We start from the raw sequence: 22375 nt of genomic DNA, 5'->3' as shown, positions 1-22375 counted from the left end.
ATGACTTCATGTTTATGGTCTTCCAATGTGCGGCAACGTGATTTATGTTCCCGAAGATCAATCCATGCGTCTTCCCTTTTTGTCCTGTATGAAAAAAACTGCCAGTGCCTTCTCCCTGTCTGCTTACGTATATTTGACGTAAACACATAACATTCAAGAAATAGACATGAATATTGTATCAATGCAGACAACAGTTTATTACCATCATTATTATTATTATTATCATCATCATTATTTACATTTGCATAGATGCCGTCGGGCTAGCGCGGGCTGCGAGAGATTTAAGGCAAATGATTTATATATCAATGCTTCTAGGACATCCGTCCTTTTTGATGTTGTGCCACATCACGATTGCGACTATTTACTGTAATTTCTTGAAACATCGAACTTCATGGTTACGTAGAAAAGCAAGATCTGCACAAAGTATAATTTTGGTCAAGGGAAAACGTGTTTGACACAATAGATGATGCTAACTTCGAACGTAGCTCTCTTGCGTTCATAAATTTTACGGGACTTTCAGGTTATCATTATTAACTGATTAACCCAAGCAAGCGCATTTTTAATAAATGCTCGAGTTGTTTTTTTAAGATCTGCTACAAGTACCTCAAAATTGCTTCGAGATAGGATGGCTACTCATGGCAAGCACAACATTCTAGACGAAAATGGGACATTGCTTTTTGGGCAACAAAAAAAACACTATACAATCACATTATCGTTACACTCATATGATAGTAGCTGCTGGAATCAATATTATATATATATATAATAACTGTCCTCACTCGTAACCTGCACACTTAACTGCGTAGACTAAGATATATCTCTTACTCTACGCAGTTAAGTGTGCAGAGGACAGCGTTGAAGTCAATTCAAATGATCACTGTCGATGACCATTATCAAGCAAAGCATTAACAATCTCATTTTCGCTAGCTATGGGGAACGAATTCTACCAGGGCCTTAAGTAACACGTCTTTTAGCGTTATGAGAGCATTGTAACAAGCCGCAAGAAAAAAAGGTACAGTGCTCTTAGCTACAACGAAATATGCTGTGCTAGTAGGTGCTCATAAATAATGAGATAATTGCTTGATTGTTCACCAACTCGTACCTGACACGCTTAACTGGCAATTTTTTTGACACTGTCTATTGCTGCTTGTAACTAGGAGTACAACTGTGTCATTTTAGCTTCAAACATCAGATATTTACCTGCAATGTCTAAGCCTGCGCACGGCCCGAACAGCCATCTTCGACAGCAGTTGAGTTGGATATTACCACTATGATCATCGTTACCGCTACACTTCTTGCGGTCGCCCCTATGTTTCGTGTAGTTCGCACGTTATTTTTATTATTTTTTTTTTATTTATAACTATATTTATTTTCATTTGTAACTATATTTACACGATCCTCTTCGTCACATTTTGTTGCTGGTGTTATTCCTGTTTGAATATTACCATCATCGTATTCAGGTTATTCCTGTTGTTGCTGCCATGGCAAAGTTCCGGTCTTCGTCCTCAACTCGTTTGATGAACTATTAATTGCCTCGTGTATTTTTGAACGAACCGAACCTGTCGCCATTATTTATTTAGCTAATTTTTTCTGCTTGTCATTGCTTGTTTTTTTTTTTCTGTATTTACCTTCCGCACACGCACAAAGTCATTCCACGTATGCTTTCTCCCCACTGATTATTGCATTTATATTGTTGCTACGAATGTCATTGTTGTATTGGTTCGTTGTTGCTGCTAATGTTGTCGGCGGCCACGGGTATTGCTACAAAGTGCAATCATCTTAATGACCATTTGCCTTCTTGATGAGTAATGTCTACGCTTCTTCTGCTCGCCAACGACAGCGCAGAAACGGAAATATCCGTGTCCTTACAGCTCGAATGTAAGTGTTCACTTGAGTACAACTACCACAAATAGACATTCATGTAGAGCTTCATATCATCACTGCACGTCAGCATCATCATTGTACTACTTCATATACAAATATATAAACGACTGCTTATGTACCATTTAATATGTCGCTAACCGTTCCCTCATTTTGCTTTCTTATTGGATCTCAGTCGTATACCATGCGGGTCAATTTCAGCGTTTAGACGGTGTGATTGGAGGTGGTGACAAGCATGCAATCGAGATCGGCAGCACAAGTCGTACGTAAGGCATAACACAGTCTGTGGACCCAGAGAACATAGTGTCAGCCATTATGTTTCGTCCTTTAGAGCGACTTTGCTAAGCTAGACTTTATTACGATACGCATCATCAGCAGATCTAATGGACAACTTTAAATTGATACATTACGAATTGCGAGTACATTGGTCTAGCACGAAAAATGATCTATATTTGGATAGATCAATGCCAAGTACTTCTTTGAAATAAGTGAATTTTTTAGAAAAATGACTCGACACCTTGTACTAGCTTTAACCAAGTATCACTAAGAAGGTTTCTGAAAGCTTGAGACTCTAATAGAATGTATCTGCTCAGTAGCCGATATCCGATGATAATATCCATGGTAATGTTAACTAACCATTTGTTACGGTAACCGTGAACTGCTGTCTTCCGTTTTTAACAATACTTCAAATACATATTCTGGGAACGTGTCTATAAACGCTTTGCTCATCGAGTAGCGTTACGTCAGCGACTGCTTTGTTAAAAATCGACAATGAAACTCTACCTCAAATAGTCAATGCAGGGTTACATAATTGCTCCAAAAAATTGTTTCACGCATAGTTCCTTTCGTCCGGATCATTGCGTTGCTATATACTAGGCTTACTTCAGCCAGAAGCAGTAGCGTAGCGTAGCATAGCAAGGCCAGTGATAAGAAGAACATTTTTGCGATTGCTACTTCAGATGCACCCTCACTAAATTATGAAATGGGGGCATACGGTTCCCACGGGGTAGCGTACTGTAGGTTCGTAATACGGACGAATTTCCAGTTCTACGTATTACCTAACGCATACCGTCGCAAGACGCAGAAACAAACCCAATTCTAACTAATAATTTCTGCTTTATATAATCAATACAATTCGTGTCAAGATAGACTGACATAACTAATGATTTAGTAGCAGCTGCTACCACTACAAAGTCCCTCGATAGATCGTTAACGCAAAAAACGAATTAAGCAAGCTCAACTATAGCTTAACCCTTGATGATTGTTAAAAAATGGTAATCGAACACACAACGGGTAATGTGCGTGGGGTAAGTAAAACGAAGTTCGAGCGTAATGAACTTTCGAGAAACACAAAGGAAAGCTGTGTCTAGCTATAATTATAGTTAGTCGAATAATTAATCTATTGTCCCATGGTTGTGTCGACTACTCTTCATGACGAGATCAATACAAATCTTATTTAAATTATACATAGATGAGCCATAAGTAAGCCTGTAAGCTTTCTTCTCATTATTATTTTAGCTTAGTTTTTTCCTGGTTACTGGAACTATGGTTTTATCATGGTGAAGAAGTGTATTTTTCCATTAAAATTCAAGTAATGGCGGCGCTAGCTTCACTGTGCCATCTTCCTCTATCAGCGTTTATTTAGCTGAACAAAAACTGTAACATTCCCGATTTATGGCTCGACACATGGGGTATAGACTTGCCAGCTAATCATATACGCGGATTCGGAAAAAAGCTCCGACGTTTGCTAGTTTTAACGATAACTTGTTTCTGCAGTGAAGAAAACGATAGGACTGCTAAACGAGGCCATTAGCTAGTCAGCTAATCACGAATGGGAACGTTGCCGCTCATCAAGGGGTTGGCGAAACAAACCGAGACGCGATTATTCGTGCGTTTGCCTCTGTCCCAAAATCAAACTGTCTGCAAGCTCCCTTCCAATGCACATAACTGATTACAATGATATATCATTACTATTAGTACGGCATAAATTCGAAAAAAATTATAAAAACAAACGCTGATCTAGCGGTGTTTGCTCAAAACGGCAATAATAAGCATGATCATTATCATAATCTAATTAGTAATAGTACGACACTGGTATACATTCGTCCAGCCCTGGTTGCTTCTAACTGCCCGTCGTGCGCAACGAAAACTCAGTATTGTATCTTAACTTATCAATCCCAGAGTCAGTCGGTCGATCGTTCGCATTGCCATACTCACATTTTCAAATGACGCACATTATTAACAAAACTACTTAAATGACCGAAGGCAAATGCCACTGTGAGAACGTTCTGAAGCCAAATCGAATCATCGATTACTTCGTAACGTGTTTTTCTGCCTTTTTTCCTAATCCATTTTCTTGATGATCACCCGCTTTATCTCAGTTCCCCTCCGTCACCATCAGTCTATCACGCTGGTCCTCCATCTTAGACCAACCTCCGAATCACAGCTTAGCACTGCGTCCAAGATAGAGTTACGTTACCATCGCACCGTTTTCCATATTGTGCGATGACGTACGCGTTTGATGCTCAGTTCTGCCAGGCTTATCGCTCGAAGCCATGAGGAGCAAGCCCAAAGCATCGTGATCGGATGTCTGTGCGTATTCACAGTGCATCCGCCATATCGTTTTATGGTTATTATATCAACATCATCATATGATAACCGTCATTACACTTATTGTCTGCCGCCACTTCACATAATGATCACAGTTGACCATTTACTGGTCGGTCCTATACAGCTACCATTGCTATTATTATTATTGGTATATTGTTATTGTATTCAATAATTAGTCATTGAAACGCTATGCACCGCCACCGTCTGTTCAAACAAACTCACTCCATCTTCTCCATTCACTTGTCGGTTCACCGTCTCTGCCTAAGTTGTCTCCATATCTCGTGTTCCCACCGTAATCGGTCTGTCCCGTTGACCCCGTTGAGCGAAGAGAGGATCTCATACGAACTTCAATTAAGCCGCCAGCAGCAGCAGCAGCAACAATCCACTCGTAAGGGCAAATCTGATAAATAGGCTTTTTTTTTGTTCGAGACAGAGATGATATCGACTGAAAGACAAAAATTTCCACCGTTTTGTGCAGGCAATTAACTCGATAACACGCGTGTTGGCCGGTGCTTGGACAACCTATTTCATTCCAAGCGTTTTTATCGACGGTTTACTGGCATTGAAAGACTGGGTTCACCGTTTGTGGTAAACAATTTCAAATTCGCATATTTATTTGAGTATTTTCTAGCCGGAGGCTATCATACTTAAACAATTGACAGTCAAAGGCTTCTATTTTTCTGGCTTCTGCTACTGCTGCTCGCTAAATTTGGCCCGTACAAAAACCGTACCTCTTCGTGTCTGTGCGTTTTCAACGGCCTTTGATCGTGGCCTTTGATACAAAAATGAAGCGCTATCTAGGATACTACAGCTATCGCGATCGTCCTTACTATTACACCTATTTGATTTTATTCCAGACATAGTTCAATTTAATTCATGCTACCTCAGTTTCGATCGACCATTTTTAGAAGTCAATTCAACATTTCAAAAACCACACAAAAGTGTCAAATCCGTCGTAAACATCACATCGCCTAGATGGGACTGACTGCGGGCTAGAGCTCCACGGTTCATCTGCATACATTCTTTCAGTACAAAGAAGTACAGCCTTTTTTTCAATGATCAATTATGAATGAATGGTATTTTAACCGCTATCCTGTGTTCTCTGAAACAAATATGTTCGATGACACAAATGTGAATTGCGGATGAAAGATAAAGACTGGTTTTGGACAATGGCGGAGTTGAATAGCGGGAGGCAAATCATAGCAGAATTATCTGTCTGTTGTTGATTTTTTTGCGACGATCAGAGTCCCTTTCGGGGGATAGCCGTGTTTGGGATTAGTTACACAAGGCAATTTTGCGTCCTGTTTAATCTGCCTGTGCTCCTTGATTATGTTATGAAGTACATCGACATTAACGTACCCTGATTGACTCACCTGCCCACCCGTTACATCGAAGTACGGTCTGCACTCAGTCGTCCTGTCCATCCTGGCAGTACGCGTAGCAGAGAAAAATCATGCCGAAAAGCAGTTTAACCTAATGTATATGCATATATGATATTGCGCTTTTTTTTATCATCACCATCTTGGCTCTTTCTAGTACTACGTTGTTATTAATTATAAATGGTGTCACAATAGACAGATGAACATCTTGTGTTTGGGCCAATGGCAATCCATCAACTATAAAAGCTCTTGTTATTTTACCCTGCGAAAGCGGCAGAATTCGTTTATATGCTACGCCTTCCCGTTGCATCTCCCTAGCTGTCATACCACGGTAGCTGAGGTTATGAAAACAAAACACAACGCTTTATTAGACAGCCGGTGTCAGACCAAGTAAAAGCTTTCAAAGTGTCAAAGGTTAGAGGTGAGAGTGCGGATACAAACAAATTTAATTTACCTCCAACTCAAATCATTGAGTGGATGAACAAATGCCCTGTATTTTCATATCTCCACTGTTTTACTCCATGCTCGTTTCTTCCATGCCCATGACATAAAATCATTTGTTTGTCACAGACTGCTAACTTGCTAACTAATACGAATCAGAGTGTGGGGTTAAGAAAATCGTAACATGGCGGAACGAAACGATCGATGACAACGAATGACCGCTCGTGGCGTTCCTCTCAGGACAACTTAACCAAGTAATTATATCAGCTGCTCAAGCTTCCTCTATTTTGGCCCACGTCAGACTATCGATTCGACCATAGCGATCCCGCGCTCCTGATTTTACGCTGTTCACTTTCGTCAACCGCGCCCACAGTTCATAAGGTCTAATTGGGTATTGGGTGTTGGGGTCTGTTTTTATGTACACGCAGCAAAATACAATCGCGCAGCAAAACTTTTTTTTATAACACTGATACTAATCATAATCAGAGCAATAATCACGTTTATGTACATATAGCATAATCACGGAGACGGAGGCCCACAGAATCACCATGGGGTAAGAGTGGCCTGTTGGGTAATGGAAGATAATGGCTATCATCATTACGTTTTTGTTTTTTTGTTCAAACACGGCACAAGGACCTACAGATGTGAGAGGCTGTAGTTTCGCTATTACGTAGTTATTGTTGTTGCCTTATTTGTCCTTATTTCTCCAGCAAGAAAACAAACATTCATCGCACACCGGCACGGCAGAGAGCTTTCGTCTTCATGTTCGCAGCTCACAGTCCATACATTTTCCTTAGAATTATACTTATATATTTACTTTTCCTTAGCTTATTTTTATCAGTAAATATGCACGTTGGTTTGTTCTGTTGTCAAAAAAATAACATAGTGCCAACGTCATAATCGGCATCCTCGGATGCCCCGTATGTTGTGATGCACTATTTCTGAATGCATGTACATATATATGTATAAGACGCACGGATAAAGGGACGATTTATGTTGGTAGGCGTTCCTGGCAGTTTTTGCTTGTTGTCTTGTTTTGCCTGCGACCTTCCTTTTGTTGTCCTTGTTTTCACCGTATTCTCGTTTTGGTTCCGATTATCTTTTCTTCCTCTCCATCACCATTATATATCATAATAGTGTCATGTTTTCGCGTATATGTTGACAATGTAGCTCTTTTCTGGCCGTTCGTCGTTCCGTTCACCGATTTGTTCGGATGCCGACGACAACATAGCCCGACGACATTTTCATGAACGCTTTAGAGATACTTTGACCGCTTATGCTGCGGACTGCCCATTATTACATCATCTTCTATGCTGGCGCCCGAACGGTGGTGTATTACGTCATCGGACTGCATCGTGGAATTCGTTACCACAGTAGCAGGCATTGAATGGCTGGCGTGGTGAAGAGAGGCCACGGGCAGAGGCCTCTTACGACCGTGTCGAGCGAACTCCTCTGTAATAAAATGGCTGAGTTCGGCTGTTTTCGAAACTCGTGGGGACGAATGGTGTCCACCGGAGCTAGCGCCAACGGTGATAGCTTTGATTTGTAGATTTTGCAATCAGCAAACAAAACAATGGGATTCGGTTAGATTTTCGTGTCGATGAACAATGCAACAGTTCAACTAGACTTTCTGATGGAAAGCCTAACGGTAATAACTAACGTAACTCTTGAAACAGTTTTTTTAACTTCAATTATGCGACATTTAGATAATATATATGATCGAACTTCGAAATGCGTTTTACAATGAAAATCTTTTTACAACAGCTTAATATTGACATTATACTAGCGATACATCACCATCAGTCTAATCCTCTGACGAATTCGATAAATTCTTCTCTGGATAACGTTTTACCTACGCACAGAAGCTCAAACAACAACCAGCAATGGGTTATAGGGCGAAGGCGATTTGTAAATTGCTTACTCACCCGAAAATGCTAACGCCTGTCGGAACGTTCCTAAATCGTCGTCCTCAACTAGGCCCGATGCAGCTCCAGTTAAGCCCGCTACAGGACTTTCGGCCGAGGTACCTCCAGCACCTAGACTGAGCCGCGTTAAGCCTCGCTGAACGTCAAATCTTAAATAACATCGTAGCACAAATCAGCGAGTTATTATCATTCATACGGTAATGTTGTATTGACACTAACAGGTAAGAAGTAGAGTTTCTAGGAGTACACACCAATACAATAGACATTTTTTAATGTATTGCTTCTAAACATTCTTTTCCTTCCTAGTTTTCTTAAGGAAATGATGAATGTTGCTGGTATTCCTCCGCTCAAGTCGCAGCATTGCCGTCGGCTCGGGTGGATCTCTCACCGCGGCGGATCGTACATTCTTTCGAAACAGAACGATACGTCCACTAGGAAAAATATTCGCTGCATAATTCATGAAAAACCTATCCATTTCTACTACGGTGTCTAGCCTAACAGTTAGCATCGTATGTGTTCGACCATGGAGCACGTAGGAGTTCACTAGCTTCGCTTATTTTCTATAAAAAAATTTAATTAATTTCAGCTTTTTGACATTATTGTACTGATAGCAGCTCCAGCTATATATGTATCATATACATATATCAGGTCTAGCACGAACCTGCGAGGCGATCCCCATTGTCCGGATGACCGCGACCCTTGGCTAGGAGGCGACATTCGAGGATTGCGGCCGGAAAGAAAGCTGATCAGATCTTCACGTCGAATACTCCGCTTCCGTTTATGTGCCCAAGCAAGCACATCCTGCAGGAGGTATTACCAAATAGCATGAATGTGTTACGAAGAGCAACAGAATCCGGCAGCTCATTGGACACAGAAGAGGAGTAATAATTTAACTTATAATTGAGAGTAATATGAGGTACATATAAAAGTGCAAAGTCGAGCGCCATTTTCATCTCATATTTAAGAACCATCATTATTATTATTGTTGGTTATAGTCTCGACCTGCCTGCGCCTCGAAATACCCGGGGAATCATTATCACTATTATTTAAGACAAGCTATCTGAAGTTACAGAGCCTTGCTCTAAGGCTTTTCTAAAAAAAAAAAAGTACTACCAGTGCTCGTCCACACACACACTCACAATGACGGTTCAGTCCAATAATTAAATGAATAATGATAATACTATAGTCGATTTCTGCGGTTTTATTAATAATAATAATAGAATCAATTAATATATGCACTCCTACACGAAAGATTCCAAAGTTTTGAGTCACATATAGTTCATACATAGTCACATAGTGTGAAGGAACCTGAAAATATATGGCAAAATGTTAACCAACACCTATAAAGAACCAGCGACAGAAATAAATTCCGTTTCCATGCTAGTCGATATCCTCCATATTGATGATTACCTTGTTTCTGCGATGAACTCCAAATTGTACCGAAAGCTCCTGTTGCCGTTTCTGTAATTCGACGCATTCTTTATACAGGGTGGTAACGGCTGACGCAGCATTCTGGAACGATGTCCACAGTCGCACGCCGTTTTGACATTCTATAACAGAGACCGCAACAACATAAAACACATTTTCCTAAGAATTTCTGAATACAGTATAAACCAAGTAGAGACACAACTTTTGAACATACTTTCAAGGTGAAAAATGCACTTGTATATGAAATGCACCTACAGGATAAAATTATCTCCACTACATTTTTGCCTAATACTAAAAACGCGTACATCTGCGCGTAGAAATCTCTTGAAGAACTCCACAGACGAATACTAGTAGAGCTCCGATTTTCTTCATAGTGAAAATCATTCGACTAATACTCTACGTTTCTTACTTTTATGTACTATAACTTTATTCTCATTTTTAGTTATAGGATCATTGCAAAAGAGCCAATTGAACGCGTCCGCGATCAAAAAAGAACAAAAACGAACGTGTGGGATACTTCGTTTTAACAGAGGAACTGTGCTATCTTGGCATATCGCAAGGGTCTCAATCAACAAATAAATTATTAGGGGCCATAAACCGAAATAACTACAACGAGTAAAAATAAAAAAAAATTAAAGAAATTGCAGCTTGGCATATATATTCAGAAGAACATTTACGCTGAGCGCTATAGGGAATATACATGAAAACTATCGCAAAGCAAGATCTGGATCAGCCTGCAAAGAAATGCGAAAAGAAGACTTGCTTCCCTCAACGAATATCTACCTACTTCGTCAGTGACTGAGGTTTATTACCGCATCTTGAATGCTACCCGTTTCCCCGAACTTCAAGCATCACTTGGAGAGCAACGACAATTCAACCAATAGATTGACAGACGAGCAAATTGGACTTTTAAAGCTGTTTCCGGCAAATGGCGAAGCTGTTTCTAAACACAAGTGGGGACACGAATCACTAAGCGTTTTGCCAGCTACCTTACTAATGACAGCGCATAAGTAACTTATGATAAAGAGAACAGCCCAAATAATGCCGCTAGGCAGCATCGCTATTGATTACCCTAAAGTTCAATACACCCTGACTACTAGAGGGATGTCAACGTCGACCATTCCTGTCTAGATCGTAGAAGTACATAATCGGATTGAGGGTATTTAGAAAGGTAGGATTTGAATTTTTCTTAAGCGATTAAGAGCAATATGGATAAACAGGAAATGCAGCGGAAAGATCCTTTTGCCAAATTGTATATAAAGCTATATAGCTATAGCGAAGATATAGCTATAATACTGAAAATGTGTTGTGAAAACGTCTGTCCAGTGGAGACTAGCTCTGTTTTCAGTTCTTTGGGCAAATCTACAAGGAAAATTAATTTTTTATGTTCTTATTATTTTTCATTTTTTACCAATATATCACATTCTTTCTCTACACACAAACACCCTTATTCAACATAGACTGCCAATAATTAGGATATTTTTACGAGATGATGCTCATCGATCTTTAGTGTAGGAATGTGAAGTGACTAAAGTGGGCTCTACATTGTCATGAATTATATGCGACTAAGCGAAATATAGTTGGTAGCGCTTCAAAGCCACAGTCCTCTATCTAGTAGATGTATCTTTTTCATATTAGTACATGACAAAAACAGTACAAAAACTTACATCTCTTTAAAACTGCGATTCCGGTGTTTTGTTCATGGTGTTGTTCCCCGCAAAGTATTTCACAACAACTACACTTTTTTATTTTTCGCCTTATTAGCTTATATTTTAGAGCATAACATGCGATCGCCAAAAAATATATCGACATGGCTTTTCCGCCCTTCCTACAGGGAAAGAAACCAAGTCAACAAATGGTACCTAAAGACTTAGTCATAAACGTCCGCATATTTACAAAATTTTTGGTACAACATACTTGCATACGCCTATCTCAGAAAGTTCATCAATAACACGAAGCATATTTCCAATAGCACTAAATAATGCCTTACAAACTAACAGGTGTTTTACCCAGGAAATATATACTACTGGATGCCGCTCTATGAGGATATTCTAGGACAGCTAATAAGAAGGAATGTTACAAGGTTTAACTAGTTTAGTTGTAGAGACCATCAACATAGTGTGTACAATTTAATCCCCTTCTTAGCCAACAATCGATGAAATGCAAAAACCATAAGCGAAAATCAATCATGGAAACGTTCTCGGTAATGTATGCGTCCGCGTTGACGCAAGGGCATGCTGAACTTCTGCAATAACCACTTAAAGCCATTACATCACGAATTAGCGACATGCAGCGCCGAGAAAAAGTAAACTACTTTTCGCCCAAGAGTTGCTCACAGTTTCAAGAAACATTAATTATGAAAAATTTCATATCGCGATATCAGATCATACCTTCAAGGCAGAAAGTGCTTGGAAAATTTCCCAGTCTGTATACCCATATAAAGGCAAATCTGTAGTCATAATAGAGATTGGCGGCTTCGTTAGATGCAGCGTGGAGCGATCGGAAAGATATAGCGAATCCAAGACATGTTGTCAAAATCAAAACACGTACTAAAGGAAATTAAATTTATACTTGGACCGTGTACGGCTAACAAACTATCCGGGAATCAACTGTTAATAGCAAAGCAGCTCATATCGACTGCAAGCTGAGAACATAGACAGCGAACGTTTGGAGTGTGGTCAATTAAGTTCTAAATTCACTAATACCGATACTGCACAAAAAAACAAAATTGAAATGAAATTCTTGGTACTTTGTCATATATACTTTCTTACTCCTCAGAAACTGGCTCGTAAGTATAGAACCTGTTGGCTACGATTGAACGTATTCCTGACGAGCAGTGATTGGCAATATTTACATCAACAACGAACAAGTGTGCTGATGCATTTGTTTTCAACAACCTTTGCTTGATCGTCGCGATCGAAGAAATGATCTGCCTACCAAACAGGTTAGGCTCCGGCTTACTTTTCGGTTAAACCATAGACCTTAGCGTACCAGAAGTATTTGCAATCTTGGCACCCACGCTCAGACTAACGACTACGAACGCGACCCATTGTAAGGGATTGATGACACGCTATCGCCCGCAGTGTGGTGGAAAATTGATATACTCATGATTCAATGCTTGCTTTTAGCAGTGCGCATCAATCGGTAAGTTTTATTTTCGACCTTTAGCGAAAGTATTTCGACAAAAACTTAGCACGAACACCAGCAGACAATGGCCTACTTAAAAAATTTATCGCTGTTGCGCTTTATCTGAGAGACAAAGTAGATGAGCTCTCGTGCAAAAGATTTTCCAATCCCACCACGTAGTTCACTGGACTCTATTGCCCCTAAATGTTTGCGTCACATGAATAAGACGCAAATATTCTTCCCTAGCAAAAAAAAGTGGTATTCATTAACTAAATTACTTAATATTATAGCAGTATGAACAATGCTTAGCGTTTTTTACCGATTTTTAAACTTTTTTTTTTATATTTCTATTTCGGTTTTTCATATTACCCATTAAAACATGCTGACGGGGATGCAAAACAGCGCGTTTTAGTTCAGCACCACGCTTACCACTGTTTCATTACTGTAAACTTTCTTTACGTACAGTTTGTCTTCGACATTTTAAAATGGTGAAACGGGGTAAATTTTAGTGTATTTCAGAGATCTTTTAGTGAACCTAAGTCCCACAGCCGTTCGATCTATATGGGCTTTAATCCCTATATATATATAGCGTAAGAAGATATTCAAATCTGCTTTTCCTCAGCTTTCACGTTCTTCATTATTAACTATTGCTGATCTGCTAATTTTTTTATATCAGCGAGGCTGCATTGCATGAATGATACCTTCAAAGGCTCATCTAAATTGATCAGCAAGGCCGCACTGAAATAAAACACCATTGCTTTACTCAACACCTACTGCAATAAACTTATACAATAATAATGCTTGCAAAAGTAAAGAAACTAAATGGAAAATCGGTCGATTTACGTCAGTCCCAAGTCAACTGAAATAACATGTACCACAACAGTTTGAATTTTACGAGCTAAGCTGAATGGCAACAACGTGCAAAACTGGCTGTCCTTATGGCAAAGTTGCTTTGGAACTACCCGATAAGAGAAGATTTTAAAATTTTTAGAAGAAGGGGCAAGGTTTGCAGTCATGCAGATGTATTTGTAAAAACAAAATACGTAGAATTCGATAGTAAAATTCATTTAAAAGTAATTCTGCCCAAAAGCACAGCCTTAGCTTCTGAACTACTACTCACTTGTAATCCAATACTGAATACAAAAGTTAAACATCTACACGCATTCGCCTACTTAATTGTTTCGTGTAACGATCATACTACTGTAAAATATTATGCTTGTGACATTCATCGTCACCTCCGAAAGCTCGTTCTTACAAGACTCTCCAGTTTTCTATCCTACTTTCGCTGAAGACCTGCAAATAAATCCCCACCATTTAACGATTGTTGAGCTGGGCGTATACACAACTTACACCAATTAAAAGTTTGCTCGTAAGATCTAAATTACTCGTTTCTTCACGTTACTTGAATAAGCCGTAATCTCTTCTCGTGTCTTTAATAGTTGCCCATGTGCTCTAGCTGCGTTTATGCTTTACCAGATAGATGTTGGGTAATCACTCACTATCAACAGAGATACCACCCACCTAGTTTTGTTAAGTTTTGATTTTTTGAGCATCGTCGATATCTAAGCCACATTATTATTGGACCCACTTGAATAAATTGATATAAATAATTAGAGTAACACTTCTTTAAAGATATGTTATCTGGGATAGCAGCGTAAAGTTAGCTATGATCGATGGCAAGGCTCATTTTACAGATGTTGCACTTCTTGCTTAGTACGATTATTGTTACAACCGAATTTGGCAATTGAACTTTTCAAGAATTCGCCGCTAGCAGGCGAAATTTGGTTGGTAAATAATCCAGTATTCTAAAAACTAAGTGAAAACGGTAACATTTACCCGGGAAAAATTAGTTCAAAAGAACTACTTTCTCCTGGAATAAAAGAAACTCGTTTTTCGAAAATCAATTCTAAAAAGAACGCTTAGTGGCCAAGTTTTTGTTCTTTGAAGACTATAGCACTGTGGGAATTTATCGAAGATCAAGGTAAACGTTTCAAGAACGAGGACTGAGTGTTGAAGATCGGCGCGAAAGTGACTTGATATCGGAACCAGAAAGACAATAACGCATTATCGCAATCACGGAGGCTGCTCACGAAAGCAGAACTCAGAGTGTAAAGCTAAAAGTCTCGGTGGGCCAACACTATGTAATTATCATATAAATACTGAAAATAGGTTTGCCGTGAATTGACTCCTAACTAGTTGGAAATCTGTGTGGTGTATTCCACGTAAAATTTAAAATAGGTTTAATTAAAAAAAATTGCCTAGAGCATACGTTGTAATAGGCGAAACGTAGTTCAACTTTACTGCCAACAGCAGAAGGGCCAGGGAGAATGGCGTCTGGCTAGAGAAAATACGAATTCAGTGGCAGTGTCGAGTAAGTTCGGACGAAAGGTGACGGTAGTAGTTCCGATGAATATCAGGGGCATCTGCTACTATAAGATACTCGCCGAAAATAAAACAATGAATACACCTTGCTGTCTTGAATCATCAATAAACTTAGGGGCGGTTGGCACGGCAATCGAAAACAGGCAGTCTTAATTACCTGATGACAACACCAGACTTTGCTGGCACACCTCAGTTACGTCTTGAATTGAGCAGAGAAATATCCCACGTTGGCTTTATTTTCCTTATTCTCCTGATCTAAGTTCACGTGATTACGGGGTTAAATAGTGGGCAAGCACTCTACTATCGATTTCCTTCGAGAAACCATCGATATGGACATTACATATAAGAACGCGCATAGTAGGTTTGTGACTGATCGAAAGTTGCCAGAGCGGATATGTAAAGGAAAAATAATTATAAACCTAGCTCAACTAGTTCAAAAGTTATTCAATTTTAAAGCCTGCGAAATTCGTCTACAACAATCGTCGAGTCTTTTCGAGTTTATTACCGTTCGTTTCGAGAGTGCGTAGTATCCCCGTAGGATCGAGAAAAGCTTACATGGATTTCATAATATATGTAGATATATATACAAGCAATCGAAACAGGCCACGATATAGGTCGACGATTTCCAACGCTACACATTGTCACGGGGAAAAAACGCTACAGTATCAATATGGTAATGGTAAAAAAAATTAGTCACACGTATTCAGGGTTTTTCTTCATTCATATAGATACTGCATGTCAGCAACCCACACGCTGACTGGTTCGCACTTCGCGTCCTTAGTATTCTTAAGTAGGCGCCCCCCACTTATCTAGGTTGCGCTGCAATTAATTCTCTCGGTTGATGGCGTCATCAGTCAATCAAGTATTACACCAATATGTGTAATACTTCAGTGCACTATATGGACGCGCTCTAAAATACACTCATGTATATATAATAAATATACTAGTAATTACAAATATACATATTCGATTCCAAGCACATTGGATGCCTACTTCCCTGGATCTAGATCTTTTGCTTGCTGCGCGTACTGTTGCTGTTTCCACTCAAACTGCTGGAACGGTTTCTGTTGGCGCATTTGGCAAGCGTTATCACTTCTTTGCGAATGAGGGCTGAACCACTGCTAAACAGAGCACAGCCCAGTGAGGTGATTGCTTAGCCAAATTGCGCCGACACGTAGCAGCAAGCATATACTGTCAAGTTCTACGGAATGATGAGCCATTTCGGTAGTGATGTACCTTCTACTGGCCAACTGGCTGGCTAGCTGGTCGTTCGTTTGACGCCCGATCAGTCGTTCATTTGTCCATCGACAGTCTCCGAGCGGATCCCAGCGTCGCAACGGAACGGCTGATGCTAGTAAAACAAAAACGAAGGCCGGGAAAGCCTCCCGCCAAGGTCGATTGTCTCAACCGCAACAACAACAGACCCAGAATCATGGTCAGAACAAACAACAACTGCTTTACGTATAACGACTACAATACAATCACTATTCCTAGCTCAGACAGAATCAAAATCGATATTACGATTCCTGCTCATATTCGGATTCGCACAATCAAATCGATAGTGCGCTGGCCGCAGCGACAATGCCAACGAAGACGATAACGACCTACAAATAGACAACAAGTATCTCGACAAGAACTCCACAGTATTTCTAATTGAACAACGAATAGTTCAAGCTGATTGCTCCAAATATGCCCTATATAGCAACTATATAAACAACGTATTCACGCAAGAAACTCACCAAATCTATGGGAGACAAACGAAAATTCAATGGATTTCAGAAACAAACTTCTGCAATGCTTATTTCCAGTGTTTGATTCGGGAGTAAGTATTAAAATAAGGGTACTTATCTTAAAATAAAGAAAGGAACTGTGCCAGTGCAAAAAAAAAGATCTGGGACGACATGCTTGAATTTCTTTAAATTTGTATAGACCTAGGCTTTCGATATATATATATATATATATGCAAATCTTATGCATGCACAAGAGTTTGCTGCTTTCTATGATAAGAACATTTTAGTTTAGCTAATGTCTTTGAAATAAGAGATTTTTAATAGCGTCAAATAGAAAAAGTCCAAGAAACGTAGAGAAACTCTAGTGTATCCTTACTAACTACACAATTCGCGGTCAAGGCACACATAACTTCATAACTGGCTTTCCGCCATTGCAGAAACGTACACACAAGCGTGAAATACCGCAGACGTTCCATGCACATTTAAACAGATAACATCTACAATAATCGCACATGGACTTGCCCTTTGTGCAAAGTTCTCACAACGGTTTCACTTTCATTTTCAGTGTAGAAGTGTTAGTGCCACTCTTACTGGAAAATTTTGACCTCAGCTGTTTGAGCTGCATGGGAAGGATTACAGTGGAGTTCGCGCAAGCAGTATTTTGATGGATGGCCAAGCGAAACACGATATGTGCTTTCTGGTGGCGTCCGGATGCCAACAGCCGCAAACTGTGTAGAGTCAAACCACCATAGCGACACAAATGTAACGATAAAGGGCACTGAGACCTGTTATTTGCTTTACAAACGCGTGACACGCACAAATATTCATAGATAAACATGCTGGCCTCCGCCAACAATCAGCAAAACATCCCTTTGATGGGCCACTCGGATAGGCAATTTGAACACTGTTTACTGCTATCACAATTTCACATCCATAATAAGATTACTAAAACTATGAATATACTAAGTTTTACATCTAGTTTTGCTGTTAAATGTTGCTTCTGACTGCGGGTCATTCCCACTACGAAACAAATTTTGTCTGCTCTCAATTTGAACCCACGTTTTTTGAAACGTATTACCAAAATTCGCCATGAGACATTACTACTGAACCACTATGGACACGTTGCTATTACTGTTTTACTAAGACGTTATAAATATACCGTGACTGTTATAAATCGCACGTAAAATATTTGCCTTTGTACAGCTGAGCCACTGAGGTGGCCGAGGTCTGGAAAAGCAGGAACAGGCGCTGGGCGTTCGCATCCCGTTCGGTAGTCGTTTGCGCCTCGAGCGATGCCTCTGCTTCGGTGACAACCTCTGAGCACTCTTGCTCCCATCGGCTTAACCATTCGTCACACTGACCATCCGACATGCTGGCATCGGCGGTTGGAAGGCCACCCCCCGTAAACACACGAACACAGGAACACGCCAGCACACTCAGACGACCGCAACAACGATGGCTTCGACTACGGCTTACTTGCAATGGTCGTGGCTAAGGTCGCTGATCTTGAAAACACACTATTGCCTATAACTGGTGGGCGGGTCGGGAGCCAACGAGGTGCCGGCTGCCACCACGACTGTCAACTTCGCTTTTGATGACACTGAAGAAGCACTATCCGTGGTCAATGAGCACAGCCGTCGTAGCTCGTTTACGTAGTTAATGTACCCCACTGAAGTCGTACCGTTACTAACTTTAGCTGCTCCCGCTGCTGCTGATTCTGCTTTGAGAGTTGAGGATAGAAGACGCCCTGGAGGAGAAGAATGCCCTGAGAGAAGAAGGATAGAGAAGAGAACTCTCTGCTGTTTAGACGGGCACGGACATGCGATGGCCAACGATAATTGGCCGTATCGAACTAACACAGATGCAGTAGGTTACCACGAGGACAAAAGCACACTACTGCCACCTTAGCGCAATTATGTTCCTCTATGCCGTGTAGAATGGCAGGACAGGCCACCACAAACGCGACCATCACCACCAAAAAAAAGATCACCACAGTCCAATACTTCTACCACTTCCACCGCTAATTGAGGCCCGCTCATACAAACACACCAGGCGTCAGGCGTGAAGACAACTTTGCTTTGATATTAACACACATGCATGCATACACATATACACATACACATATGCACACACACGCGCACACACACACACGCACGCACACACACACACACAGAGCCACACACAGGTGATGAGAGAATGACGACACAGTGGAGTGAACCGGATAATGGACCAACTCCCTTCTCGTAGCAGTAACTTCTTTTCAAGTCGTATCTCTTTCCTTGGGTGCTACCCACCAGACAGACCTATGTACATAAGAGCTTTACTCAGAGGTAGACTCAGGCAAAGAATTTTTCTGGTTTGCTCATTTACTCCAAGTCATCGTTATCGTAGCTCGTTGGTTCCAAAACACATGAATCTGCAGTGCCCACAGGTCATCAACATTCGGGTGCTCACACTATCATCAGACTGTGGTAACGTTACGCACGCAGACAAACATCTGGCGAGTTGGAGCGTATACGACGTTGATTAAATGAGGAACAACAATAACACCAGAGGACACCAAACACAGTGCTTCCTGTATTCCCCTCTCTGGCACCTTCAGTATACACTTTATATTGACGAAGTGACCTAAGCACAGCTGATTTTAGTTTCACGTAGGTAGTTTCTGGCTGAATAGATAAAAGGAACGAACTTCTTTCTCTTTGTAAGAGTGCTGTTGTCGCTACTCGTAGCGTTCTTAGTGTTGGTCTCTACTTTTTCGTTCTGCAACCGTGCGTCTATGTATATCGCAGACTGCTAGTATTTCTACGGCCGTTCGTGGAGACGATGGATAAGGCTCGTTTGCCTGCCTGTTTAGGTTGCCTGCTGGCGACAAGATGACGAACTTGCTCTATGAGCTGACGCTGTTAGCAACGCACTTGATGATGGTGTTGGCTGAGCCCACGATATCGCAAGCCACAATACGCGTAGTGCTCATTTGAGGCCGCTGTTGCTAAATGCTTAGGTGGCTCGCCTTGATCGCTGCTGCCTGCCTGCCTGCCTTTCGTGGCTCCAGCTACCGTGAGCCCGCGTATGAACCAATGTAATAATAATGTCTGCCACATGCACCAGACACCGTGTCGACACGAACGAGGGACAGACGAGATATACACCAATTGGCCTTCCACTGAAATGCTTGTGAAGCTAATTCCCTATTGCCGTTGTTATAAGGTATTCATAGAGGTAATGGGCCTGCCAGTTGCGAGTTGACTTGACTTGAGCCAGGTTTCCTGGCTACTGTAGGTTTCCTCGGACAGCACAGGACGCAGGCTAAGTCAAACCGACACAATTAAAAAAAGAAAAAGAAGCAACCTGGGTTAAAAAATTTAGCTGGACAGCATCCCTATCATCCCACAGTTACTGCGACTACTCTTATCGATACTAGTAGTACACTGCTTTGCTGGGTTTTCTGTTACTGTTGTCCAGCGCAACCCGAAGCATTCAGTTACGAGAAACAGCAAATAGTAGAGACTCGATGAGCACAGCAGCGATCCATAGTACAATCCACTGGGCGGGTAAAGGAACAAAAAAGAACTTAACAAAACTGCTGATTACTACGCACGTCTAAGTCGACTAGTTCACTTCGTTCGACTACTGTTCCCTACAGCGGCAATAGCTGCTCCTGGTCGCGTTCGTCGAAACACCACACACACACACATACACACACACACACCCAGACACACCGATACACACACTGCAGCTGCTGCTACTAATGCTGCTGCTGCCAGATTCGCAGCAGCAGTAGCACGACCACTACAGGGAAGGACCAATTGCAGCGAGAGTATAGCAAATATAGACTGCTCTTAGGGATGATCATGGCACACGGCGACACATCCGCACATAAGTACTCAGCCAGCAGAGTACCGGAACGGTAGGCCGAGAGAAAGGCTAACATACGGCTTTACAGACACACTCGCAAAATATTTTACTGAGAGAATGAACACATCGAGACAAGGCCCAAAGCATAGACAGACAGACATCTGATATACAGAGGAAAACAGTAAAGCTAAACTAACCCCTCTCCCTTTGTGTAGCAGACGACGTCCTTACTACAGATACACAACGGGAACAAAGTGGTCCAAACTTTGCCAGTTCCGTGATATAGAGAAAGACGAGCTGGATTTTTTCAAATGATATGATAGCCACACAAGGTTTGGGCTGAACCTTCTGCCATATGTTGGTATATATTAGTACGCTGTATCTGTGAATTTGCTTGCTTGATCAGGAAGCACAGCAAAAGCGTTTTACTATATGAACAAAATCAATTGCACACATACGTTGCCCGCACCGACGTATCGGAGTGGCATGTACATTTTTCCGTCTATTAGGAGACGATTATTGTGAGGGCAGTTTCGACGAATGGCGACTTCATGAGTCACCTATAAAAACACTTCGCCTTATTTAACAGGCTAATCAAGAAGAGATTGAGACGATAATAGAGGTTCTAGAAAATACTTCATATTAGCTTCATAATTTCTCGCTTCATAAGCAAAGGAAATTTATGAAATGATGGTAACAAAGAATCATAGACACGCTACGTTGCGAACATGTATATTTGTACGAACTGCAACGACACCATATATCCTGGAAAAGTTTACAATATTAGTTTCCCTGAGATAAAGCTGCAACTTGATAAAAGTTCAACATTCTTTTCTTTCAATATGCTCGAGAGTATTTTCGTGTTGGCTGTTATTTTTTAGGTGAATGGTCTCTGTAAAAGAATATCATCTTTTGAGTTTTGAGCTCTAACATCCAGATGATTCTAATATCCAAAGCAAAAGCTTAATGCGGTCGATATTTCCTAGTCGTCGGTATTCAGATAAACAAAAATAGGAGAAGATATTAGGGACTAGTTCACATTTTTGCTTTGTGTAACAGGTGGCTAATATGCTTGTTCTTATAGACTCAGTAATAGAAATAGCCCTACAGTGTCACCCAAAAAAACTATCAGACTTTCATTGGACACTTTTACAATCGATCATCACATACAGACAACCTAGATCGTCATAACTCATTTGCTCTTTTAATAACAGGCGGCTGGAAGTATCATTTCTACATGCATTCGCGGCAGACATAATTCCTCTTGTGGAGTATGCTATTATCAATAATGGTATCTGATGTATCATATTCTAGAGTATTTGTAATTTGTTTTAGATTTTTTTCACATATAAAACGTTTTTGGAAATCTACTGCTGTAGCAAGTACACAGAGTGTAGGCGAAAAAAAGGAGGGTTTAACAAGTAACTATGTGCTTGCATAATTTTTTTAATATGATCTTGTATTGTAGTGAAGATCACTGTAGTATCTAGATGAGAGTGCTCCTACCAAAAAACGCTCGCTCAAAGACCAAAAAGCCATCAGAAGAGTTGCTTTCCAAAATACTTTAAAAAATATGGGCAATAGTCTAATTACAATAGAGCCACATTACAGCATA

General features: G+C 40.7%; 1 protein-coding gene across 5 annotated transcripts; it reads right to left on the bottom strand.

The window, feature by feature from the left end:
- Positions 1 to 171: 171 nt before the first annotated feature.
- Positions 172 to 20927, bottom strand: LOC111252293 (HUWE1-associated protein modifying stress responses). Of its 5 annotated transcripts, none has more exons than XM_022809894.2 (6): positions 19197 to 20927; positions 18096 to 18667; positions 9647 to 9786; positions 8898 to 9037; positions 8237 to 8385; positions 172 to 7847 (listed from the first exon to the last, which is right to left on the bottom strand). In XM_022809894.2, exons 2-6 carry the CDS (start codon positions 18271 to 18273, stop codon positions 7567 to 7569), a joined length of 888 nt encoding a protein of 295 aa, XP_022665629.1. In that variant the 5' UTR covers positions 18274 to 18667; positions 19197 to 20927; the 3' UTR covers positions 172 to 7566. The 5 variants fall into 5 exon arrangements, with proteins under 5 accessions (XP_022665629.1, XP_086848369.1, XP_086848368.1 ...); XM_086992243.1 differs by having other exon boundaries at positions 19206 to 20927; XM_086992242.1 differs by having other exon boundaries at positions 18096 to 20211; positions 20504 to 20927.
- Between the last annotated feature and the right edge of the window lie 1448 nt (positions 20928 to 22375).

Source organism: Varroa destructor, unplaced genomic scaffold, assembly GCF_002443255.2.
Source record: "Varroa destructor unplaced genomic scaffold, Vdes_3.0 BEIS01000006.1, whole genome shotgun sequence".
Classification (NCBI taxonomy): domain Eukaryota; kingdom Metazoa; phylum Arthropoda; class Arachnida; order Mesostigmata; family Varroidae; genus Varroa; species Varroa destructor.
Note: the sequence above shows the minus strand (reverse complement) of the source record. Positions and strands in the feature narration are given on the sequence as shown.

Bases quoted from the DNA above. Each gene is read 5' to 3' on its own strand.
- LOC111252293 (XM_022809893.2), bottom strand. From the start codon at position 18,273: ATGTCGGATGGTCAGTGTGACGAATGGTTAAGCCGATGGGAGCAAGAG. The intron at 9,787-18,095 runs GCAAATATTTTA...TCTCTGTTATAG, and splicing joins AGTGGCTCAGCTGTACAAAG to AATGTCAAAACGGCGTGCGA. The intron at 9,038-9,646 runs GTAATCATCAAT...TACCTCCTGCAG, and splicing joins GAGTTCATCGCAGAAACAAG to GATGTGCTTGCTTGGGCACA.